This window comes from Bubalus bubalis, chromosome 10, assembly GCF_019923935.1.
Source record: "Bubalus bubalis isolate 160015118507 breed Murrah chromosome 10, NDDB_SH_1, whole genome shotgun sequence".
NCBI lineage: Eukaryota > Metazoa > Chordata > Mammalia > Artiodactyla > Bovidae > Bubalus > Bubalus bubalis.
In genome coordinates this window covers 36,067,632-36,095,120 of record NC_059166.1, presented here as the reverse complement: position 1 = coordinate 36,095,120, position 27,489 = coordinate 36,067,632, and the positions used below count along the sequence as shown (strand labels likewise).

Here is a 27,489-nt window from a genome sequence, read left to right as displayed (position 1 = left end):
TTTGTGAAAAACTGCAAAATTATTTTGAGAGAATATAAGTTCACAAGTCTTTAAAGTGTGCAAATGTAGGATATGATAAATATGTTTGTGTGTTTTTTTTTTTTTAAACTGTCTGCTACAGCTAGTCTTTATCATCTTTTATGATTAAGATATTTGGATGCCTGACTTCCTTCCTCTGTCCTAAACAATAAAACATTTTTTTTAATGAGTTGAAATTAAGGAAGAACTGTGCTCACTATAAAAGAATAGAGGAAAGTTCTATTCATTTGAGGTTTCAGAATCTGGCCAAACCAGGACCATTTCCTTCGTAAAGACTAGACTGGGACAAAGACAGAGTATGAGTTTGTGCAGGTGGCTCCCTGAGGACTCAGAGCTTCAGTGGAGCCTGAGAACTTCAACTGCATAACTCACTACTGTCTTGCCGGATCATATCGTGGTTTGACTGGGCATAATTCAAAAAGGAATAGCTCCCACTAATTCCATCCTACTGGAAATGATAGCTACATTTCACTGTTTTTGTATGTTGAATTTCTTTTATTGTCTGATAACAGTCTGATGGGATGTCTTCCACATGTATGGAATTTCTTCAAGGAACTGCTAAAAGATACCATGTGTAATTCCTCTATGATACCCATTTCACCTAGAAGGGACTGGGAGGGAAGGGATTTGTCCATTGTGCTCACTATTGTACTTTCCGTGTCTGCTGTGGTTCCTGGCACATAGTAGGTACTCAGTGAAATGAACTGAATGACTCATTACAGTCTTAGGGTTAATAGAAGCATGGCTGACTTTCAGACTGCACAGGAATTGTTAAAGGAGTATCCATTATGATGAGTCAGAACCCAGACCACAATGAACACCACCTCATATTAAAGCAGTCTTTGATGTACCTCGAGATGGTAATCAATCAGTAGATAATTATCGAGTGTTGATACTGTGCCCAAAGCTGTTTCAGACTTCCTGGCATTACAAAGGAAGTGAGGCAGCCAAAATTACCATACGATAAACAATTAGAACAAGAAAATATATCCAGCATTTATATGACCGTTTACAGTATACTTGTGTAGATTAGCTCACCCTTCAAAATAAACACATGAGCTAGGATTATAATCACCTCTTTATAGATAAAGAGAAGTTCATAGAAATTAAGGATATTTACAAAGCTGGTCACTGGTAGATCTGTAATTTTATACCAAGTTTATTAACCCTGAAGCAGAAATTAAACTTTATAAAGGCAAAATTACCTCATAGAAGAGAGATAACCTGGGTTTAATAAAGAAAGAGACTTTTAGTAAGAAGTATAATGGTACACACACTTTATATTTAATATCAGCCTACTTGTCCTTTAAGCAGTCCTCAAATTTTATTATTCTTAAGAAATATGAAGTGTTCGCATGTTAAAAGTACAAATTTCTCACATCCCATACCTAGATATTTGAATTCTGTAGACATTGGGTAGGACCCAGGTGCTCACATTTTAACAAACCTCTCAGATGATTGCAAAGCAAAGATCTACTGAGAATGCAAGAACAAATCCAGGAGCTAAACAGAAGCCTTGCTTTCTCCTATAGTTTTCTCCTGAGGTAGGATTTCTTAACAAGATTGCATGGACAGCTAAGAAAACTGGGTTCTTGATGTAAATGGACAAGACAGACAAGCGACATATTTCCAACAAATAAAAAAATAAATAAAATCTTTTACTTCACTAATAATAAACACACACTACAATGAAACACTATTGAACTCTTACCAAGTTAGCCAAAATATCTTCTTTTTTAAAAAAAGAATAGCTTGTTCTGGTGACAAAATATTCACTATTCTAGATTGGAGATGTGAGTGGAATTTAGTGCAAGTCTATTAGAAAGCAATATATCAATATGTACTTTCAAAGGTGTTATTCTGAACCCAAATGTATACTGCTGGTAAGAAATAGAAAATTCTTAATGGTGTTTGTCCTTACATGTTAAAAGCATTTCTTCTTTTTCTTTTTTACTGTATTTTATGAATTTTTAATGAAAGAATGAAAGAAACCTAGTCTCTAGTAGTTACAGATTGCTAGATTGTGGGTAAATTACTCTGAGTGATATTTTTATCTGTAAAATTAGGCAGTGAGGTTTTTAAGCCTTTTGTACTTAACCATCTTGTGGAATAGCTAATGTAAACTATCAACTATGTGGAAAAATAGATATGCTCAAGGATACACACAACAAAACGTGTGCAAATTCAGTACTGTCCAGAATCTCAGAAGCCCACTGTGGATCTCAGATCAAGAATTCCTAATCTTGAAGGCAACTCTATCAGTCAATTCTAAAGGAAATCAACCCTGAATATTCACTGGAAGGTCTGAGGCTCCAGTACTTTGGCAACCTGGTGCAAAGAGCTCATTTACTGGAAAAGACTGATGCTGGGAAAGATTGAGGGCAGGAGGAGAAGGGGGAGAGACAGAGGATGAGATAGTTGGATGGCATCACAGACTCAATGGACATGAATTTGAGCAAGCTCTAGGAGTGGTGATGAACAGGGAATGCTGTTCATCATGTCCAGCATGCTGCAGTCCATGGGTTGAAAAGAGTCAACAAGATTTAGAGACTGAACGACAACAACTATACTGGTGCCATTTAAGAGCATTTAAAATTTGTAGATAAGTGATTATCTCCATCCCACTAGAAGAGCTAAAAAAAAAAAAAGCATCGACCTACTCATCTTGTCAACGACTATGGCAGATACTACAAGCTGTATAAATATTATTTGTGGGACTAGTATTTTAAATTATATTTCAAATTTAAATATGTTAATTAGGCTCTTTTTCTAGTTGTAGGGAACAGAGCTATCATGGTGATAACTGAAAAAATTTCAGAATCAAAAAAACCACTGTAATAGTTGCTCGACTATACTTTGTCACCATTTAGGACCAGCAGCAACTCAGAAGATAAGCAAACAATGACCCTGCAAACCCACTATATCTTTAGGACTAAACTCTTCTTGTCTCTGTTCATCTCTGTCCTTTCTTTTGACTCTTCTCTCAACTAATTAACTCCCTCTCATGCAAAAAAAAAAAAAAAAAAAAAGAGAGGGAGAGAGAGACAGAGTGAAAGTGAGAAACTGATTAGAGAAGCCAATCACTATCTGGTATATGGCGGCACTCTGGTTGGATAGAGTGTTATCTAAAGGTGCTGATGAACAGCTGGCTGGGCTGTGAATGGCTGTCTTTGCAGAAAATGAACTTCTCCAAATCAAATAGGGGTGTCCAGGTATAGAGTTCACCTCATACAAAGCATGGCAACCTATGTAAAAGGTACCACATGAATAGGGACCAGTGCGTTTTCTTGGCAAAACTCTATTAGCCTTTGCCCTGCTTTATTCTGTACTCCAAGGCCAAATCTGCCTGTTACTCCAGGTGTTTCTTGACTTCCCACTTCTGCATTCCAGACCCCTATAATGAAAAGGACATCTTTTTTGGGTGTTAGTTCCAAACGGTCTTGTAGGTCTTCATAGAACCATTCAACTTCAGCTTCTTCAGCATTACTGGTCAGGGCATAGACTTGGATTACCGTAATATTGAATGGTTTGCCTTGGAAATGAACAGAGATCATTCTGTTGTTTTTGAGATTGCATCCAAGTACTGCATTTCAGATTTTTGTTCTAAGGGATTCTTGCCCACAGTAGTAGATATAATGGTCATCTGAGTTAAATTCCCCCATTCCAGTCCATTTTAGTTCACTGATTCCTAAAATATCAATGTTCACTCTTGCCATCTCCTGTTTGACCACTTCCAATTTGCCTTGATTCATGGACCTAACATTCCAGGTTCCTATGCAACATTGCTCTTTACAGCATTGGACCTTGCTTCTATCACCAGTCACATCCACAACTGGGTGTTGTTTTTGCTTTGGCTCTGTCTATTCATTCTTTCTGGAGTTATTTCTCCCCTGATCTCCAGTAATATGTGAACTGTGAGTTTCCAGATGTTCAAGCTGGATTTAGAAAAGGCAGAAGAACCAGAGATCAAATTGCCAACATCCATTGCATCATTGAAAAAGCAAGAGAGTTCCAGAAAAACATCTACTTCTGTTTTACTGACTATGCCAAAGCCTTTGACTGTGTGGATCAAAATAAACTGTGGAAAATTCTGAAAGAAATGGGAATACCAGACCACTGACCTGCCTCTTGAGAAACCTGTATGCAGGTCAGGAAGCAACAGTTAGAACTGGACATGGAACAACAGACTGGTTCCAAATTGGGAAAGGAGTATGTCAAGGCTGTATTTAACTTATATGTAGAGTACATATGCACCCTGCTTATTTAACTTATATGCAGAGTACATCATGTGAAATGCTGGGCTGGATGAAGCACAAGCTGGAATCAAGATTACCAGGAGAAACATCAATAACCTCAGATATGCAGATGACACCACCCTTATGGCAGAAAGCGAAGAAGAGCTAAAGAGTCTCTTGGTGAAAGTGAAAGAGGAGAGTGAAAAAGTTGGCTTAAAGCTCAACATTCACAAAACTAAAATCATGGCATCTGGTCCCATCACTTCATGGCAAATAGATGGGGAAACAGTGGAAACAGTGACTTTAACTTTTTGGGCTCTAAAATCACTGCAGATGGTGACTGCAGCCATGAAATTAAAAGACGCTTACTCCTTGGAAGGAAAGTTATGACCAACCTAGACAGCATATTAAAAAGCAGAGACTTTGCCAACAAAGGTCCGTCTAGTCAAGGCTATGGTTTTTCCAGTAGTCATGTATGGATGTGAGAGTTGGACTATAAAGAAAGCTGAGCGCTGAAGAATTGATGCTTTTGGAGAAGCATCAATTGTTGGAGAAGACTCTTGAGAGTCCCTTGGACTGCAAGGTGATCCAACCAGTCCATCCTAAAGGAGATCGGTCCTGAGTATTCATTAGGAGGACGGATGTTGAAGCTGAAACTCCAATACTCTGGCCACCTGCTGCGAAGAGCTGACTCATTGGAAAAGACCCTGATGCTGGGAAAGATTGAAGGCAGGAGGAGAAGGGGATGACAGTGGATGAGATAGTTGGATGGCATCACCGGCTCAATGGAGATGAGTTTGAGTAAACTCCAGGAGTTGGTGATGGACAAGGAGACCTGGCGTGCTGCAGTCCATGGGTAGTGAGGAGTCAGACATGACTGAGCGACTGAACCGAACTGAACTGAATAGGGACAGTACCTAGAATACTTCCCAGAAAGTGGCAGAGTAACCAGGAGGTCTGTGTATTTGTATTTAACAGCAGATACAGACCTGTATTTAATAGCAGGTCTGCTGTTAAACTATTAGTAAGACAAACATCTGGAAAACAGGGCTGTATATAGACTTTTTAAAAACTATATGATAGTGTTGGTTATTAGATTGAGGTAGTTCCAGGGGGTAGGGGAAGACAAAATAAATTCTCTTGTTTTCCTGTACTGGTTAGTAGTTTTCAGTCAATTCAGGTCTTCTTAATTTCTTTCCTAGCTTCTAAAGTTCAAAAAGTTCTAATGTGCTAAAGAGGCCCCAGTTGCCTCTTTGATTTTCTAAATTTTAGAGATTTAAATAATATATATTCATTAATTCAGTCCCCAAAGTACTTAGTACAAAAGATAAAAGTATAAACAAATCTGAGTGTCAACCTAATAGTCATTGTGGAAACCTTGTAAAACAAAAACATGAAGCAAAAAATGAAAATCACCCATAATTCATGAATCAAACAAACCTAAGTTAAACTGCTACTCAACAACCGTTTAATTGCTATCAATTCCTTAGTCAACATCTGTAGCTTCCAGAGATTGGAAGTCAGTGGGGGCTTTAGGTCTATACCATATCCTCAATTCAGTACCTACAAATTATAAATCTGATAGAAAACATGAATGTCTTAATGGTGTTTGTCTATAGATGTGAAAATCATGGGTATTCTGTTTTCCTTTTCTGTATTTCAAAAATTTCTAATGAAGGAAAAAGGCCAGATTTTGGTATATTACAATAATAGCAAGTCCTACTCAATAGCAAGTTCTACTGTGCCAAATATACTGACATTTATTAGCAAACAAAAAAATATTTATACAACCGGTTTTGAAAACTTGGGGAAGTTCCACTGTCTCTTAGCACTTCAAACAAACACTTTGAGTTTGTCATGTTGACTCTGAGGCAGTCACAGTGACACCCTGAAGCCAGATTACCCCCTACACCGGCCAGATCAATTGACAAATTCCTCCAGGAAGTGGGGGTGCAACACAAGAACATGGAGTTCTAGATCTTGGGTATTTCTCTGATGGTATTAGGTTACTGAGCTTCCTGGATTCTGATAAGGCAAGGATTTTGAGGCCTGCTCAATCTTGCATATTTTGACAACACTCAGTAGAAAAAAATATCTTGTATTTATATTCATTAACAAAGTCTTTGGTATTGGTTTCAATAGCAATTTTTCAGCTGCATGTCAACCTCTTCAAGTGAGGATTCCTCATGGGGATACATCACATGCTAAACAACATCGACTGGGATGTAGAGTAACATTGATTTAAAACTGTATTATACCAAAGTATTTTGTGTTTCACACAAAACATATTTCTAAAATAAATCTTTTTTACATTAATAGTCACATTTTCCCCCTTTAAATGGCTTAAAACTTAACTATAAAAAACTTTGCAAAAAAGATGACTAGGTTTAATATGCAAGGGTAAATGAAATCCTAACATTTATTTCTCAATGGAAGAAAGTGGAAATAACATTTTCAAAGAATTTAAGTGTTTTTTCCCCAAACTCTCACAAGAGCAAGGATACTTTCTAATAATATATAAACACAAAACTATTATCATACACAAGAAATTTTACACAGATATAAAGTGTTATTCATATAGACTCCACACTGAAACTTCTCCAATTGTCCTTATAATCTAAAGAAACTAGAATCAGTTAAATTTATACACTATATTTGGTTGTCATATCTCTTTAGCGTCATATTCTAAATTTGCCTGATAGTTTCCTCATGATTAGAGTTTTGGGGAAGAATTCTACACAGGTGACATTGTGCATTTCCCCGAGTATCTCATGAGGAGATACATAATATTATCTTGCTTCATTATTAGTGGTGGTCAATTTGATCACTTGATGAAGGTAATGTCTACCAGATCTCCTTATTTTAACTGCACTGTTTATCTTTTGTAGTTGATAAGTAATCTGTGAGGTGGTACTTAATTAAGATTATGTGAATGTCCTGTTTCCTCAAAATTTTTTACCCACTAGCTTTTCACAACCACTGATACACCTCATCTGAATCAATTATTGACACTGGTGTTACAAAATGGTGATTTTCTCATCTTAATTTTTCTTCTACATATTAGTATATGCTCACCTGTAAAGAGGTTTCCCTTCTTACCACTGAACTTCTTTTTTTTTTTGAACTTCTATATATATTATTTATTTGTCCATTGTTGATAACATGCTCTTTTTTATATTCAATATGCCAAAATACATTAATATCATGACTTTTTCTTGATGCTAAAATTGTCCCAAATATGAGCACCTACAAGATATCTCCTATGTTCATCTTATGTATCCCCATCATTTTCTTTGTACTCCTTTGCTTTCCCTCACAATCTGACATTCCAATGAGATATTATCTTTTTCATTACTATATTTCCATATGATTTTTCATCTACTTGTGAGCTTTCTATTCTCTCCCACTACTTTCTCTGTCTTTCTGTATATTCAAGAATCAATATCACACTGTTTTAATTACAGAAGTCTTGTAGTATGTTTTAAAAGTCCTCCTTCATTGTCCATTTTTTAGAAGTCTCATGGCTATTTTTATGTTTCTTTTTCCATATAAACTTCAAAAATTTACTTGAACAGCTCCATAAAGTAAATTTTTGTTATTCTTATTCAGTTCAGTTCAGCCACTTAGTCATGTCCGACTCTGTGACCCCATGAATCGCAGCACGCCAGGCCTCCCTGTCCATCACCAGCTCCTGGCGTTCACTCAAACTCATGCCCATCGAGTCAGTGATGCCATCCAGCCATCTCATCCTCTGTCGTCACCTTCTCCTCCTGCCCCCAATCTCTCCCAGCATCAGGGTCTTTTCCAATGAGTCAACTCTTCGTATGAGGTAGCCAAAGTATTGGAGTTTCAGCTTCACCATCAGTCCTTCCAATGAACACTCAGAACTGATCTCCTTTAGGATGGACTGGTTGGACCTCCTTGCAGTCCAAGGGACTCTCAAGAGTCTTCTCCAACACCACAGTTCAAAAGTATAAATTCTTCAGTGCTAAGCTTTCTTCACAGTCCAACTCTCACATCCATACATGACCACTGGAAAAACCACAGCCTTGACTAGAAGGACCTTTGTTGGTAAAGTAATATCTCTGCTTTTCACTATGCTATCTAGGTTGATCATAACTTTCCTTCCAAGGAGTAAGCGTCTTTTAATTTCATGACTGCAATCACCATCTGCAGTGATTCTGGAGCCCAAAAAGTTAAAGTCACTCTTTCCACTGTTTTCCCATCTATCTGCCATGAAGTGATGGGACCAGATGCCATGATCTTAGTTTTCTGAATGTTGAGCTTTAAGCCAACTTTTCCACTCTCCTCTTTCACTTTCATCAAGAGGCTTTTTAGCTCCTCTTCCCTTTCTGCCATAAGGGTGGAATCATCTGCATATCTGAGCTTATTGATATTTCTTCCGGCAATCTTGATTCCAGCTTGTGCTTCTTCCAGCCTGGCATTTCTCATGATGTACTCTGCATGTAAGTTAAATAAGCAGGGTGACAATATACAGCCTTGACGTACTCCTTTTCCTATTTGGAACCAGTCTGTTGTTCCATGTCCAGTTCGAACTGTTGCTTCCTGACCTGCATACAGGTTTCTCAAGAGGCAGGTCAGGTGGTCTGGTATTCCCATCTCTTTCAGAATTTTTCACAGTTTATTGTGATGCACACAGTCAAAGGCTTTGGTATAGTCAATAAAGCAGAAACAGATGTTTTTCTGGAACTCTCTTGCTTTTTCCATGATCCAGCAGATGTTGGCAATTTGATCTCTGGTTCTTCTGCCTTTTCTAAATCCAGCTTGAACATCTGGAAGTTATTCTTATTATGATCATGCTAAATTCATTAATAAGATGGGAATAAATGATAGTTTTATAATGTTCACTCATACTATTTAAAAACAAGAAAAATCTCCAAATTAGTTCAGATTTTCCTTTCAAAAATCTTTAATTTTTCTTCACATAGATTTTACACATTTTCTCTTTAGGTATTCTTAAATGAATTCTTTTTTTGCTATTAATGTAACTGAAGTTTTATCTTCTGTTACATCATGTCATCAGCTATTGTTTGTGTATAAAAAGGCTTATGATTTGATTTCAGTTTAATATTCTATTACTTTACTGAATTTTACAAATGATATTAGTGTTTTCATTAGCTCTCTTGGATTTTTCCAAATATACTGCAATACCACCTGTAAACAGAGATAGTTTCACTTCTATTCCAATTCTTGGAGCTCTGTTGTTTATTCTGCATTGACTAGTGTCTCCACTATATTTTTATTTATTATTAATTTATTTATTGATAGAAAATTTTAATGAGTACAAAAATAGTAATTATACCAGAGTGGATGTGTTAATTGCTCAGTTGTGCCAGACTCTTTGCAACCTCATGGACTGCAGCCCACCAGGCTCCTCTGTCCATGGGATTTTCCAGGTAAGGATACTGGAGTGGGTTACCATTTCTTTTTTCAGGGAATCATCCCAATCCAGGGATCAAACCTGAGTTTCCTGCATTGCACTCAGATTCGTACAATTTGAGCCACCAGGAAATACTGGGTTTTCCCAGGTGGTGCTAATGGTAAAGAACACACCTGTCAATGCAGGAGATGTAAAAGAAGGGGTGGGGGGGGGGTGGTTTGATTCCTGGGCCCGGAAGATCCCCTGGAGTAGGAAATGGCAATCCACTCTGGTATTCTTGCCTGGAGAATCCTGTGGACAGAGGAGCCTGGTGGGCTGCAAAGAGCATAGGGTTGCAAAGAGTGGACAGGACTGAAGCGACTTAGCATGCAGGTATGAAAAATAGCCAGCTAGTGGAAAGCTACAGTATAGCACAGGGAACCCAGCTCAGTGCTCCGTGATGACCTAGAGGGGTGAAATGGGGGAGTGGGAGAGAGACTCATGAGGGAGGGGATGTATGCATACATATGGTTGATTCATGTTGTTGTACAGTAAAAACACAGCATTGTAAAGCAACTATATTTCAATTATTAACACAAAACATAACGTCCCTAGTTCATTGCCACATCCAAGCATGTGTACATGTTAGTTCTTGCGCCTGGAAACCCTTCCTTACCTCACCCTACTGGGTTCCAGAAATTAGAAGTGCTCCAAACAATACCTGGTGTGGATGACGCACGATGCTCCAAGAATGACTCACCTCTGGGCACCCTGAACTCTAAGGCAGAGAGAGCAAGAGGATAAAAGCCCTAGGGCGACCCAGCCCTGAGGCTAATTGGACTGCCGTCCCAGTGGCTGGCTGCCTGAAGCCCACCCACTCACTGGTAGCCCACCCACTCACTGGTGTCCCCCTCCCTATAGGCCGCTGACCCTGTGAACTGGGCGGGACCAGGGCGGGGCCTTCAAGCTTTTTGGACTCCCCCTTCTTTCAGATGTGACCTGGCTGACCTGCGCTCCAAGACTCAGTTTCCCACGTGTAAGAAAGGCTCCAGGCACCCGGAGGAAGGAGGGTTGGTGCGGAGCAGAAAGAGCCGGCTTTCAAGCGGGGGTCGCGGCTTGCTTAAAGGCGCAGAGGTAAGTCCTGTTTTCTTCTCCCTGCTTCCTTGCCTGAACCCTAATAGATGCCTGGAAAGCAGTCCCGGCCCAGGGCTCGGGTCACTAGCAACGCAGTGCACTGGCCGCACCCAGCCCTCGCCTCCCCCTGCCCCCCCGCATTCCCCCTCCTCAGACACCTTTAATATATTTTTAAATAATAGTGAAGTTAGTGGGTATCCTTGTCTTGTTCTTGACCTTAATATGAATGCCTCTAGTATTCTCCTAACTTACTGGGTCTGCATCTTGCATGTGTGTATGTCTAGTTATAATCATATGCTAACATCAAAGAAGAATTAGTTTATTTCCTATTTCATTCAGTGTTTTGATTATTAGAAATGGTTGTTAATTTTTGTCAAAGGCCACTTTAACATCTATGAAGATGATCTACAATTTTCCTCTTAGACTTGGGGAATAAGTATCACTTGGTCATGCTGTTTAACTTTTATGATGAGTTCTTGGATTCTGTTTGCTGGTATGTTATTTAGATTTTTACTTCCATATTTATAAGTGAGATTGATCTATAGTTTATTTTTTTTCTACCTTTATAAGGTTTGGGCTTCCCAGGTGGCTCAGATGGTAAAGGGTCTGCCTGCAGTGCGCGAGACCCGGTTCCAGTGTGCGAGACTGGGCTCCAGTGCACGAGACCGGGTTCGATCCCTGGGTCGGGAAGATCCCCTGGAGAAGGAAATGGCAACCCACTGGAAAATTCCATGGACGGAGGAGCCTTGTAGGACTGCCATGGGGTCGCAAGGAGTCGGACAGGACTGAGCGACTTCACTTTCACTTTCTTTATAAGGTTTAGATGACAATATAGTTCTTGTTTCATAAAAATATCTTGTGGCTTTTCATCTTTTTCTATACTCAGAAATAATTTAAGTAAATTGAGAGTATATTAGCTCTGCAGATTTAGGAGGGTTCCTTTGTAAAAACTGGGCCTAGTCCTTTTATAATAACTTTCTCCATTTATTCTATGGAAACTGGAAGACATATGATTCTACAAACTGGAATATTCCAAGCAACTAACAGCTTTTCATGGTGAGTATCTGTATGTTCTTCTAGTCTCGCTCACATATTATATTCACACTCCACCCTCCACTCAAGGACAGAATCAATCCCTGCTTATTTCTTTACATCCACAGCATTGTGCATATGTCTTACAGATTTGATCACATGTGTTGTAGCATACTTATTTATGGAGATGACTGTTCTCTCTAGACTCTCAAAGACAGAGACACTAACCACATTTGATTCTTCAGCCACAAAATATTGCTTAGCCCTTGGTAAGTGTTCAAGAAATATATTTTGAATAATAATGAATGAAGAGAAGGGAAAAAAAAAACACCAATGAATGCCCACTTCAGTGGGAAGTGTCTGTTTATTAAAAATGTGGACTCTAGGATCAAATATACCAGGGTTCTTTTCTGGTTTCTCACTGGCAAGTATGTAACCTTGGCCAGTTGGTCTCTGTGTTTTGTTCTACTCGTATGTAAAAGATAGGTGAAATCTGATGGGGGGTTTGTATTCAGAAGACAAGTAAGATTCCTAGCATTAGGTGCTCTATATGCTCACAAGGTAACATGTTGTTCCCATGTGAAAGCCTGGTGTTTGGTTCTTTGGAAAAGTCCTAGAGAAGTCACGAAATTTCTCTCTTGCCTGTGGTATTATAACAAAGGAACCAGACCCTGCTGATGGTAGTTCCCTCTGAAAATGTCTGTAGGGATGAAATTCTCCAATTGAGGTCAACAGCCATAAGGAAATGCAGGCATGTGTTGTGCCTCTGAGATTTGTATATGCGGTATTTGTTTTAGAATGGCAATTTTACATTAGTTGAATATAGTTTTGAAATGAGCCTTCCACTGGAGTTCTGAAAAACAATGCACTGTATCCTGAACAACTTAGCAGTTCTCATACCTGGGCTTTCTTCCCAGTTCCTGTGCTGTTTCCCCAGACAGCAAATTAATTAAATGGCCTTTGGCCATAACTCTTTCCCTTGACTCAGCTTTTCTCTCGTTTAAAGTGTAGAGATAGGGGGGATTTAATTAGCCCAATGCCTGGCACATTACATGCACTCCATAAATGTCTGTTGAGTTTTGGAATTCTCTTTAGACAAAGGTCACTTTTGCTATTACTATTAATTTATGAGCATATCAGTAATTCCTGTGCTGATAATATTGACAATGAGCAAGGACTTAAGAAAAGTTAACTCATAATTTATAGGAATGTATCATGAGAATTCAGATTTTCAACAACTCTCCCTTGAACATATTCACTACTGGTTTAATTTCTAAGATGGTATTCTACATATAAAGCTCTGGGATTCTATAAAGCTCCTCCTCCTGGCAGGAGTTACTAGATATTTCCACTGGAAAGAGTATATGTGTGTGTGTGTGTGTGTGTGTGTGTGTAAGACCAGACTAAATATAGAGTCTTCATTCTTTAAGCTACTTAAGGGAAGGATATTGTCTTCTAATTTTCATTTCTCAAGCGAAGTTATAACTGCCAGTTCAAAGCCAAAACTATACACAAATTATGAACAATTTAAAATCTTCTTAAAAATATTTCTAAAAAATATTTCACCTAAAATACTGTTTTTACTGACCTAGAAAATGTTTCTTAGTTGCCGTGCTTAACATTTCTTACTGATGATCTATGTTGTGATGATGGCAGTAAGCAGAAAAAACTTAAGGAAGAACATACAGCACTGATATTTTACTAAAATGAATGTAGCACTAATTCATAATCATACTTGAAATTTTAAATAAAAATCAGACTTTCCAGAGTGTCATTCCCTTAAGGCTGAATGTTTATAGCCCTGAAGCCTACGTGAATTTACACAGCTGTTTTGAGGCTTTGCATATTTCCTTGTTTTAGGTACTTTGATTTTTTAAAAAGGGATATTTTTATACTGAAATAAAACACAGCTATTAACACCAGCCTCAAGGGGAAAAGAAACTAACAAACCTACAGCTTAAAAATGTTTCAGTACTTTGCCTTTAAAATCTTGTACATCCTTTAGAAGTTGGAAAAATAAAAACCACCCCCGGCCAAAAAAAGACTGAGGACAAACTGTCATGATTTCAGAAGATGATAGCAGAAGTGCAGGTGTTAATACTAGAAAGTCTGCCTGTGAGTGAAATGATCCCTCTGAAACAATCCCTATTTAGAGGGTTTTTTTTAATCTTTTCTTGGGCCCGGGTGCCTCTATATTGCCACCATTAGCACACAATGCAAGGAGTACTGCAGAATGTTTTCTGCATGGTACCCAGCCAAAAGTGAAACAAGTTGCCTACAGACAGAGAGGCCATTTATAGAACATATTTGCTTATCCCCGGGCTAGGCAGTAACTCAGAGGCAATGCAAAGAAGTCATTTCTCTTTACCTTGCTGGGTGCCACTCTGACCTGGAGAGCCATGTACACATCCTATGGCAAAGCAGTGGTGAAAGCCACCCTCCTTACATCCTCGACATCTGGAAGAAGAGACAATTGTTATAGCGAGCTTTGCAAATTACTCCTTAAGACTGTGAGACGCAGTAGTGCAGGATGATTGGATTACACAGAACGAGACAGAAGCCATCTGTGAGCCATACATAAGCTGCTGAGTGCCAAAATGAACATCCTTATTAGGCGACCGAGTTCTCATACCATTTGTAGTTTGGTCAAGTTTGGAAGATGAGCCGATTGTTTTTAGACAGGGCTACAAATAGGCAGGGACTTAACATTCTCCCTGGCTGGAAGAGTAATTACTGTCTCCTACTTAAATTAGAGACTTGGCTTTTCAGTTAGGAAGTCCTGAGGTTGTCTCTAAAGGAGGCTGCTGCCATTCATGTTAAAGCATGACCTCCTCTCTGTTTCATTTACAGAGATCAGAGACAAATGGAGAAAGAAATCATTAGTCCTTTTCCCATCATAACAAAGCAGTGTAAAAATTATGACTTTCTGTTTGGAGTGGAAGGAGTCTCATGTCCTAAAATAATGGCTTTTATACAGTCAACAAAATGTTTTCAAAGACTGCCAGGATGCCGTCAGGATGGGAACTCTGTGTCTTTCTAGAACGAATGCTGCATTTATCACATTTCTTCCCCCCCATCTTTTGATTGGTGCTCACTTGTAGATGGGAATTCAACTGTGTTCTGTAATTCTTTTCCCATTATATCTTCTCGGCCTCTATATAGCTCACATTATGCAATACGTATCCCTGGGACTTCCCTAGTAGTCCAGTGGCTAAGACTTCAAGCTCCCAAAAGACGGGGCCCAAGTTCAATCCCTCTCAGAATTAGATCCTAAACCCTGCAGCTAAAGATCCTGCAACTGAGATATATATATATATATATCCCCATACATTAAAGTATGTCTCTAGTAAAGGTGAAAAGAGTGTCTTTAGCAATCCCAGCATTTGATATTTTTCTTCTCAAAATGTTTTAAGCTTGATTTTCATAATGGGTTTTAATGACACTGTCAATGCTCTTTTATTAATATGCCTTAGATAATTCCTTTACTATGTGGTTGCCCTCCATCTGTAATTATATTGTGAGTTCTTCTGAAAAAGGCTCTTTTGCTGGCTGGTAATTTTGCAACAGCTCCCAGTGTCTGCTTCAGATTTTGACACATGGTGGACCTTCAGTAAATGTTGATTCACTGAATTCTGAGCTTTGCCTTGTTTGTAATAGCAACTGGCCAGCCTTTCTCCCTAAAGAGGGCAGGAAGTCATAGCCCAGTGAAGAGCAAAGTGCTCACTTGCTGTAGTCCCAACACATTCAGTGTTTTGTGTACAACTCAGACTCCATTGGAATTATTTAATTCAATAGTATCTACCCCAAATCCTTAGGAAGTTGGCACTATACATTGGGAGCCAATACTAATTTTATTACAATCATTCCACTGGATAAAACATTGAAAAGTACTAACTTTGTATAATTATACTAAAAAAATTAAGTGACCCATAGAGTACATTGAATGGAGTGTGTGGATGTGTGTGTGTGTGGTTGGTTGCATTTGCAGCAATAAGTATCTTTTATTTGAACTACTAATATTATCTATTGTAAGAATTTAACATTATATACACATTCAATAGCTTTAATTCTGCTTTTCAAGTTTGCCATTAGATTGATAAAATATATGCATGTGTACCTACTATATGTGTGTGTGTGTGTGTGTATTGTCATTGTTGTTTAGTTGCTAAGTCACGTCTGATTCTTTCGCGACCTCATGGACTATAGCCGGTTAGACTTCTCTATCCATGGGATTTCCCAGTCAAGAGTACTAGAGTGGGTTGCCATATCCTTCTCCAGGGACTCTTCCCAAATCAGGGATCGATCCCACATCTCCTGCATTGCAGGCAGAATTTTTAGCACTGAGCCACCTGGGAAGCCCCGTGTATATATGTACATGTACACATATATTTATTTATTTTTTTTATTCAGCACCCACATATGAAAGTTAAGACATAAAATATGAAAAACCTCACACTCTTGGATTTTAAAATTATGCCCCTTGACATGCAATCATATTTTTAAAATTTATTTATTTTTAATTGGAGGATAATTGCTTTCCCATATAGTGTTGCTTTCTGCCACATATCAACATGAATCAGCCATAGGTATACATATGTCTCCTCCCTCTTGAACTTTCCTTGCAATCATATTTTAAAATGTTCTTGGTCCTTTTGTATAACTTGAGTCCAAAGTCCTTTGTTAAAACCTAATTTAGCTACTTCCTTCATAGTGGAGACATTAAAAAACTAAGGTATTAAAGAGATATTCTCAAGATAATAGTAAATAATTTCCAACCTCTTCCTGAGAAAACCAGAAGAGAAAATCAGAAGAGAAAATGAGTTCAGGTCCACAGTCACCAATCCTAAATCTCTGGAGCCAGATTGTTTCCAAATTTAGAAAATTTGAATTTTAGACAGATAATAGGATCCATATAATATATTACATCACACTCCCAAGAGGACTGGAACTTCATTCTGTATTCAAATGCATTGTTTGAGCAGCAAACAATGCAGTGTATGAATATTCACTGCAAGAAAGATACATAAAAATGGTAAATAATTTTATGTCAATTCAGGTAAGGTTTTGCCACCAAATTAATTTAGGTCAGGTGGCTTAGGCAGTAAAGAATCTGCCTGCAATTCAGGAGATCTGGGCCCAAACCCTGATTTGGGAAGATCCCCTGGAGAAGGAAATGACAATCCACTCCAGTAATTTTGCCTGGAGAATTCCATGGACAGAGGAGCGTGGCGGGCTACAGTCCATGGGGTCACAAAGAGTTGGACTGAGTGACCAACACACACATAGGAGTTAGAAAAATAATTAACCTTCAGAACATTTTAGATTTGGGGATTCATAGCCAACAAATTGTGGACATATACAAATGTAATCATAATAATCTGAAGATTGGTATTGATGATAGAACTCAGAATAAAATTTAAAATGATGTGATGAAGATATTGGAGAAGGAAATGGCAACCCACTCCAGCGTTCTTGCCTGGAGAATCCCAGGGACAAGGGAGCCTTGTGGGCTGCCATCTATGGGGTCGCACAGAGTTGGACACGACTGAAGTGACTTAGCAGTAGCAGCAGATGAAAATAACGGAGAAGGCAATGGCACCCCACTCCAGTACTCTTGCCTGGAAAATCCCATGGATGGAGGAGCCTGGTAGGCTGCAGTCCATGGGGTGGCTGAGGGTCAGACACGACTGAGCAACTTCACTTTCATTTTTGACTTTCATGCATTGGAGACGGAAATGGCAACCCACTCCAGTGTTCTTGCCTAGAGAATCCCAGGGACGGGGGAGCCTGGTGGGCTGCGGTCTATGGGGTTGCACAGAGTTGGACACAACTGAAGTGACTTAGCAGCAGCAGATGAAAATAAAGATGCTTCTTTTACAAAGTCAAATTATCTGTAAGAAGTAAAAAAGTAAAATTCTTTGCCTCCTGTGCCAGGACTGAATGAAACCAGTTCCCACTAGTGCTTTCTATTCCTCTTTTACAGTTGGCTTTGCTTTGGGAGCTCAATGCTGTATATTTTTAGTTTTAACTGATTTTTTTAAACCCATTTCTCCTTTTCATGGCCTTCTACCACATCTGTTGTTCACTGCCTTTTTGAAATTAAAATAAAGTACTCTACAGGATATCACTAAACCATAAAATATATTAAGAACAAGCAGGCTCTATTTTATTTCAGGGAGCCATGGAAATACCAATCAAAATTGAGGTGAATTTTTTTCTGTTTATAGCCTTAATGGAGTTTTCTTTAGGTTTGAGTCCATATTAAAGAGAAGATATATGTCTACACTTATAAGTACACACTGATTTCATTGTTTCAGATTTATGAAGTAATAAATTGTGTCTTGAAAGATAAAATCACAATAAGGGACAGTACGTCTAAACAGTAATGGCACAGAATCAGAAACAGTTGGCATAAGTGAGTAGTTATGTATATTTAAACCCTTATTAGATGGCAGCTTTCTTATTCCTTCCCATGAGCTTAAGCCAGGGCTACTAATAACTGCAAATGTGGACACTTGAGTTTTAGTATATCACTTTAGTCCTCCCTGGTGGCTCAGATTGTAAAGAATCTTCCTGCAGTGTGGGACCCAGGTTTGATCCCTGGGTTGGGAAGATCCTCTGGAGAAGGGAATGGCTACCGACTCTAGTATTCTTGCCTGGAGAATTCCATAGACAGAGGAGCCTGGTGGGCTATAGTCCCTGGGGTCACAAAGAGTTGGACATAACTGAGCAACTAACACTTTTGCTTTACTTACCTACTTGTAAGTCAGTTGTCCACAGTTCTGGAGCTGAAATGGGCCTTACACAGTGGAAGAACTTGAAGAGGTTATAGGAAAGAATGGGGAGTATATCCATTCTATCAGCTTGAAATAATGCCTGGAAAAGAAATGTACACGTAGGGCAAATTTAATATGATGATCACAGGGTAAAAATAAATATTGAATGATTAAGTTAGAGTCCTGATTCAAAGAATGCAAATTGGATTTCCGATAGGAAGAGAACACAGAGTGGAAAGAGAGGAAGGGCATTCCAGATAAGAGAAATGTAAAATAGAAGGCAGTGAGAACAAGCCAGTGAGATCTGCTTTGCTAGAAACTGATGAATGAGACTAAGGCAGTGGAAGGCCGCTTATTGGTGGATGCCTGAAAAGACAGATAATTATTTTTGGTTCAAAATAAAATAGCATTGCTCTTGAGTAGTGGTTTAACAGATGAAATCATCATGTAAGGAAAATCATTTTAAGAGCAGAATAGAATAAAAGACTACAGAGAGAGTATCGTTTGGCTTGTTAGAGAAGGCTTGGGATTTGGTTTTTGTGGGCCTAGAATAAGTGAGAAGGAATAGATTTTTAAAAATATCTTGGGTACAAAATGGGCTGTTTTCACGATACAGGACTGAAAAAGAAGGCAAAATGAAAAAATAAAAATGACTTCCAAGATGTTGATGGCAGCAGATGAAGGTGATTGTGATGCTATTAGTAAAAATGGTGAGGTTAAGAAAACAGGAAATGAGAAGCAAGCTGTTGGGTTTAACACATTAAGTTTCAGGGCCAGTTCAAACTTCAGTGAGCATCAGAATCTTCTGGCAGTCTTGCTAACAGAACACAAATTGCTGGGACCCACTCCTAGAGTTTCTGATTCCACAGGTTGCAGATGAACCCAAGGGTTTCTAGGTACCAAACTTTGAGAACCATTTATGTAAGTCATGTCCCTCAATGACAATTAATGATGATGGAGTAAGGGGGTCTGAGGTCAACAACATAAGTGTGGGAATTATCCATACGTAGGTCATGGTTGAAATTGTGTTGTGGAAATTTCTGATTGATAGCACTTTCCATCATTTTTATACTCTCTATCGTCGATTTCCTTAATTATATTGCTGACATTAAAGTGAAGTAAATGTTCAGTCTCTGGCAGCCGGGGAAAAGGGACTGATACTTTAAGAAATAAAAACACTGATTTTGAAAATAGATGGGTGTATCAGGGAATATCAGGCATAGCTTTCGATGGATGCAGCAGAAAGAGATGTAGGAACAAGTTGCATGTGGTAGTAGGAAGAAAGGACCACTTGGCTGCTGCTGCTGCTGCTGCTGCTAAGTCCCTTCAGTCGTGTCCGACTCTGTGCAACCCCATGGACGGCAGCCCACCAGGCTCCCCCGTCCCTGGGATTCTCCAGGCAAGAACATTGGAGTGGGTTGCCATTTCCTTCTCCAATGCATGAAAGTGAAAAGTGAAAGGGAAGTCGGTCAGTCGTGCCCGACTCTTCTCGACCCCATGGATTGCAGCCTACCAGGGTCCTCTGCCCATGGGATTTTCCAGGCAAGAGTACTGGAGTGGGGCAGTCTACCCTAGAAAATTCCTTTCACTCTCCATGAAGAAGCAAAAGGTAGAAAGTTAAAAGGAAAACTTAATAAGTCTACTTTGTATTTTAATTATTGTCAAGTACCCAGGTGCTTCAGTGAAGAGTTTCATGTACATATAAATTACTTCTGTGCCCTTGCATATTTGCAGAAATCTAAATGAGATGTTGTTCCATTTAAAATTTAAATAACTCTTTTGAGAAAATGCCAACCAGATTGCTTCAACTAGAAGCCGATGCATAAACATGTGTTTGTTATTTACTTGTTAATGTGTTCGGCATCTTGACATATTTTGATGTTTTTCACATGAAACCTAAAGTCCTCTATAGTGTGACTTGATGCCCCTACAATGGTGTGTAAAGAAGTAAACAAACAACACTGTGGAAGACAAACAGTACATGATTCACAGAAAGACTTTTTCCTTTTCCACTTCCAGAGATAGTGGTTACCAAGTGTGATGTTCCATTGTTCCCAAAGGGTTCAGATCTGCCTAAACTCACACGTTTTACAAAATGGCAGGTTCAGACCCACAGGTGCAGCTCTTTAAGGGGTGACTCAGCAGAGGGAAGTTCGCCTGAGACTTAAGGGGTGAACTTGGCTTTGTTCAGCAGGCTCTGGCTGATTGAGTCAGCCTCGGTTCTGGCAAGGCAGCTGCTGGCAGAAATGTGCACTCATTTCACATTCTCTGTGTTCTGATTGGAACTTACCTCCTATAAGAATAATTTGAAGTTAACTAGGGGTGGGGAGAAGTTCAAGTTGAATGCTTAATACTTGAAAATGCACAACTTCCATGCTCCAACAGGGGGAAATTTTGACCAAAAACAGAATATTAAAAAAAAAAAATGCCCCTAGGGTTTCTTGGACATAAAATTGTTTTTTGAAAACAACATTATGATGAGTTAAGAGTGAATGAATCAGAAACATACGGATTAAATTTTCCCTGAAATTTACATGGATTTGGAAGTCATGGAGAAAAGGGCACTTGGCAAAATACCTTTGAGATTTTATCCAACCAAAAACATTTGAGAAATAATCTGAGGTGCTTTGGTGGACACAAAACAGTGCCAAATTCTTTCACTTTTATAAACTGTACTACAATAAAAATGAAAAAGAAAATGACCTAATTGTAATTTAATGAAGACATGAAATACTGCTTGTACAGCAGCTAGTAAGCTCTGCAGATAAGCACCAGCTTTTTAAGAGATCAGGATATGGGTGGTGGTGGTTTAGTTGCTAAGTACTGTCCAACTCTTGGGTGTTTGAGAACAAATCTCAATCAGGTAGGAGCAATAGTTTTGCAAGCTACAAATGCTTTAGGCCTGCAGATACAGCCTGAACACAAGCTGAGGCTGGGAGGGAACCTTTTATTTGCTGGACATTTTTCTTCCTCACCTAAAGGAAATTAAGATCAACAACAACAATAACTAAAATATAATTTTAAGAAGAACACATAGTGGTGCCTATTTATATTACTAGCTTTTGGTTTGTTTGTTTGTTTTGGTATTTTTCTTACACAGCATGTCAGTAAGATCGAAGTCTGGGGCTCAGACCACTGTAAGTGCCTCTGGTGTTTCTAGTTAGTATCAGGTAAGACAAAGTCAGATCTGTACAGACATTGGCACTTTAACAAGACAAAACAAGCTTTGAGTTACTTTATAAGCATTTACAAAGTCATTAACAAAATGTTTATGAGGAAAATACATTTAAAATCTCAGTTTTATGGTTTTCATTGTGCTAAGTATTTTTTCAGCCTCAGAAAAGTTCTTCATGTAACATTTTTTCCCCATGCCTTTTTCCAGAGGATCAAATACTAATGTCCCATTCATATAGGACTCATATGAGATCCTATTCAATAATTACATTTGTGTAATAGCTTAGAAAGTAACTACTATATGAAGACATACATTTTCTAAATAAATTTCTAAATGGCTGTAAAGAGAGTTAAAGAAGGGGAAGCATTTATGGATATGGAGATCCAAAAGGATATAGTATTTAATCCATGGACTTAAAATTTGAACTTACTCTATAGAAACAAGCAAGGACGTTAGAAACCTTGACTTTCTTCAGACTTGCTCTTGATCCCCGGTAAGTAAACTCACTTTTTCTTACCTTGCAGATAGGTGCTAGCTCCTCAGAAGAAAGGCTCCTGTGAGCATAATAAGATCTAACATAAGCACTTCACTTTATCTGACTAATAAGCTAGGAATAAGGGCCGTTTTTAAGTGGAAACCAAGGTGAACTGGGGAGTCATTTACAGAGCAGATCCTGCTAGGTGTGTACATTATTACTTAGGCAGACTAAATTAGTTGTATAAATAACATTTAAAATACTTGAAACTTAGTCCCTCCGGCTTTTTAACTCCAGTAATACCATATCATATGTAGGGAAAGGGAACTTGTAAATGAGACACAATGCAAAAGTTAGCTCAGAAGACGGTAACAGAGACCCAAGATATGAATTCTGGGTTTCTGTAAGTCTTTCTTTAGAGAAAATATTGTATCCAGCTGAAGGGGATAATTTCCAAAGAGGAAGGCCCGAGCCCTTCATGACTGTCAAAATATGCAAAGTTCATCATAATATACTGTTCATATTTTCTCACAAAACAAAAGCAAAACCACAAATGGACATCAGTGTACCTTTTCAGACACTCAGTGATTTATCTCTCTCACCTAATCAGTACATTTTACTATTTCTGGCACTTGCTGAGTCTGTTTTGCAGTCAGCTTTTATGTGTTTCCATGTAGAACTCAACAGGGGAGCTCAGCTGCCTTATAGAGTAGAACCTTTGTGAACCCCAACATGCCACTTTTCAATACATCAGAGATTTCTATGTCTTGGCTGAAAGCCTTGGATTTTTTATACCAGTTTGTTTCATCTGCACCTCCATCTTTGGCCTTGACAATTGACTTTCTTTTCAGGGCCTGTTTTTAAAAATGAATACAATTTTTGTCTCTTTATCACGTTAGAACATTTCTGGCATGTTCCACATTAGGAGAAGAAAAGATGCTACATTGAGGTGTGTCTGCTGAATGAATGACTGGGCTCATTCTTAGGAAAGTGACCAGTTCTTACCAATAAGTTTCATAGCATAGGTTTCAGCCTGGAAGTCACCTCCTCTAGCAGGATTTTCCAATACTATCTCCCACCCCAAGTTGCCCACCTTCTTATTAGTTTGTGCTTATACCTGTGTGTTCCTATGGCAACCTGAATATTGCCCATCACAGCTCTTGTCAGTTTTCATTGAGATTGTCTGTTTACTTATGTTTCTATCATATAGATTATAAGCTTCTTGAAGGAAAGTACTATATTTGACCTAGTTTATTCATTTCTGTAACTGAAGCACATAGAAAGGTGTCTGGGACAAGGCAGAAACTCAATATGTTTTAATATTTGAATAAATGTATCTGGGCGACAGTATATATAATGTGATAGTAAATGAGATGTGATATTTACTAAAGGCTGAATACATTTAAAAGTATGAAAACATGACTGGTATCAGAGTGAAGTTGCTCAGTCATTTCTGACTCTTTGCGACCCCATGGACATAGCCTACCAAGCTCCTCTATCCATGGGATTCTCCAGGCAAGAATACTGGAGTGGGTTGTCATTTCCTTCTCCAGGGGGTCTTCCCGACCCAGAGATGAAACCTGTGTCTCTGGCATCTCCTGCAGGTGGATTCTTTACCATCGAGCCACCTGGGAAGCTGTGTACCTTTTCCTTTAGAAACAATATTCAACAATACATTAATCCATTTTCTTCAGTCTTTAATTTTCTTGTATTCTTCAGTGTCGAATACACCATTGACTGCTTTAGAGTTCATTGAGAAACCACTGAGGCTAAAACTTGTTGCTTTCAGCATGCCAAATGATATCCATCTCTGTCTCAAGATGTCACATTAAAGAGATCCATGCTTTTTATCACTAACACCAACATTTTTTCATTTTTTTCCAATTTTTATTTTATAAGATAATAAGGTAAAGGTTAGTGAAGATTTAAATGATTGTACAAACAGTGCTGTATGGGCCAGAAAGGTGACTGTGCCAGAACAGCTGAGGTTTGGCAGGCAGCAGTAGACCCCCACATGCAATCCATCAGCAAGTGCCTCGTGATCTTCTTCCAAAGCATGCCTTTTATATATCCACTTCTTTTCCACCCTGTTACAGCCTCCATAGTCAAGGCACCATCACCCCTCCCTATCTTGCTGTATTAGTCTCCTAACAACCCTTGCTTTGAGTTCTGCCCCCATAGAGTATCCCATATACCACAGAGCTGCCAGAAGGATCCTTTAGAAATATGTCATTGGCTTAAAATCCTCATTGGCTTTTCATTGTTTTTTAGAAATAAAACTGATTTCTTACTCTGTTGCACAAAGGCCTTGCTGATTGGGCCAGTCTGCCTCTCTGACATCATCCTGCACCATTCTTGTGTTCTCTTCTCCTGCCCATTGGTCTTCATTTTGTCCCCAAAACGCCAAGGGGATACCTTAATGCTCTGCTCCCGCTGCCTGTAACGTTTTCCTTTCCTCTTCACTGCGCCCCCTGCTTTTTTTTTTCAGATCTCAGGCTATCTGTCCTCTAAAGCAGCCAGCTCTCTTATTTTGCATCTTGCCTGGAAGTCATTGTTCTGTACTAATTTTCCTTTTGGTTGTTGATTGTCAAGTTTCTCATAAGCATGAAGCTCTTTGAGAGCAGGAACCTGTCTGTGTCTCTTGGGTAAGTGGAAGCCATTGGTTAATGGGTAGTTCTCAGATTTTCTTTCCACAAACCAAAAGCTGATTACATCCTTAAAAAGAAAATCATGTCAAGGAGATTCTAAACGCTGACAAACTCCCTTTGTCAGCAAATATTGTCACGAAATACATTGGGTTATTAGAAAGGTAAAGTGGGTATGAAATACTACAAAAAGGACTGCACATATACAAAGGGGTAATGAGAGTGAAAACATGGAACATAAAATGTGAAACATTTAACACAGTGCCTGACACATATTAGGAACCAAAATCTGCTCATAGGTTTGCATATTTATCACACATTATTCACTAATAGCTTTATACATTCACTCAGTAGAGGTCATCCACCAAACCAAGGAGCACCAGTAGATACTGATAGTAAAAGGGGCAGGTCTTCAAAGAGGAATAAGATATAAATCCAACAAGGGGCTAAAGGCCAGAAAAGCCAGCCCAGAACTTCAGTGGTCCAGAATTGAATTTACTTAATATATAAACTTTTCTAAGACAAGAAATTTGATAGAAGATTATTGAAAGATTTAAGTCTTTAAAATTTAGTCTTTTAATTGATCTTAGAATTTCTATTGATTTTCTATACTCTTAAAAGTGAGAACTAAATCTGTAAATTAGCTGCGTATTTAAATATTATTCCAGTTACTACAACAGTATAACAGATAACCACAAAATTTAATGGCATAAAATAATGAGTTATTATGCTCACAAATTCTAGGTCAGTAATTCAAGAAAGACACAGTTGGTTAGTTCTCACTTAGGACTCTTTTGTAATGGGAGTCAGATTAGGGTGACATTCATCTGAAAGTTTGACTGTGGCTTGAGGGCCTACTTCCAAAGTGGCTCCCTCACAGGTGTGACAAGTTGACCAGGTGCTCCAGTTCTCTCCATAGGGGCCTCTTCAGAGTACGGCTTTGGTGTCCTCATAATACGTGCCTGGCTTCCCCCAGAGTGAGTGAGTCAAGAGATCAGACACCCTTGAGAGTCACACACTGTTGCTCCTATATTCTGTTGGCAACACACAGCCAGTCTGAATTCATGAGAGACAATGACACAAGGATGTGGATAACAAGGGATGTGGATCGTTGTGGGCCATTTTGGAGGCTTGCTAAAGCAAATTTCATTACATATTTGCTTTTGGGGTAGATAATATGCTTAGAGGATGCCCAGGGACCATAATTATACAAAAGAATACAAAATTGTACTAATCATAAGAAGTCCAGATATCTTTTAGATAGCATCTTTCATTCATTCATTTAGCCAAACATTCATTTTACTGAAATGTCTTGAATAACTGCTCTATACATAGTCCTGTGAAAGCAGCTGTAAAAAAATGATTTTTATTATCCTCTTTTCTAAAAGAACTTAGGCCAATAAATGTATTGGTGCTTTGACCAAGAAATTACAGAAAGGAATGACTCTGCATAGATTGCTGCTTTAAAAAAAAATTAGTTCCAAAAAAAGTTTTGGAACATTTAGATCTATTTCCTGACAGTTTTCCACTGTTCCTTCCAGTGCAAACCCACAGTTAGGGAGGAGGGGGAGGAGCCTTAAAACTTGATTTGAACAATCCCTAGTTTTAATGTATAGTGTAGTTTTGATCTAAAGACACACACTAGCATACACACACAAACGTGCATGCACACACATGCCCCACATGCATACACACAACTTATAAAGCGTCGGGTTGACACAAGTTGTGCCGCTGCATTTTGATCTCCAGGTTCTTCTCTGAAAATCAAGTCCAGATGACTGTGAACTAAGCTGACTGTAGGAAGGAGAGAACAGGTTTGAACAAATGTAGACCCACTCTGAAACTTCATGGAATATGTTTGGAATAAACCAAATTTTCCAGATCTCTCCAAATTTTGCTTTGCCTAACACCAGGGAGATCATCTTTCCAATACTTTCAAAGCAGAATAAGTTTGAGAACTAACTTCTGCAGCTTCTCAGAACTTAAGCAGTGCAGATAAAGCAACACTCTGATAACTCACTTAAAATTTTAGCAAGGATCTGTAGAAGGATTTCATTACCCTTCAAGGTATGAATAGCTCCAGATGGATGAGAGTAAGGGGGTGTTTGGTGAAGTTCTTTTGAATTTTACCAAACCAGAAGCATTTGAGAACTACCTGGAAATAAAGGAGCCCAAACTACTACTGGATTTATAATAGATGCTATGTTACAGAATTGAGCATATTCAAAATTTATGAAAAGAACCATTCAATAATAGCATTGGAGACGGCCACATTGCAGACAGGTGTTCCATAAGTAAGTCCATAAGCTCTGTATTTGCATTTCCACCATGGTGTTCTTCTGAAATTCAGTCAGAATGGCTTTTGAGCACAGTTAAATATATGCAAACTTATACTGAAAGTTTTGTGCCTACACAAGATATTTATGTTTCCACATAGCAATGACGTTCCTGGATGATCTGAAGTTATTTTTAACCCAATTATTAATTAAAGTTGGCTAGCTTGAACAAGTTGTTGTGATATAAACTGACATAGCTTCTTCATCACGGGTTAAAAAAAATAGCAATCTATTACAGGAAGTGAAACCTGATTGCATGAAA

At 38.6% G+C, this 27,489-nt stretch overlaps 1 protein-coding gene across 1 annotated transcript in view; it reads right to left on the bottom strand.

The window, feature by feature from the left end:
• Nucleotides 1-14,315, bottom strand: part of TMEM244 (transmembrane protein 244) — a 30,859-nt gene extending 16,544 nt beyond the window's left edge. The window contains exon 1 of the mRNA XM_025294561.3: nt 14,189-14,315. Coding sequence (XP_025150346.3) covers nt 14,189-14,229 — 41 coding nt within the window. The 5' untranslated portion in view covers nt 14,230-14,315. The remainder of the gene's footprint in view (nt 1-14,188) is intronic.
• Between the last annotated feature and the right edge of the window lie 13,174 nt (nt 14,316-27,489).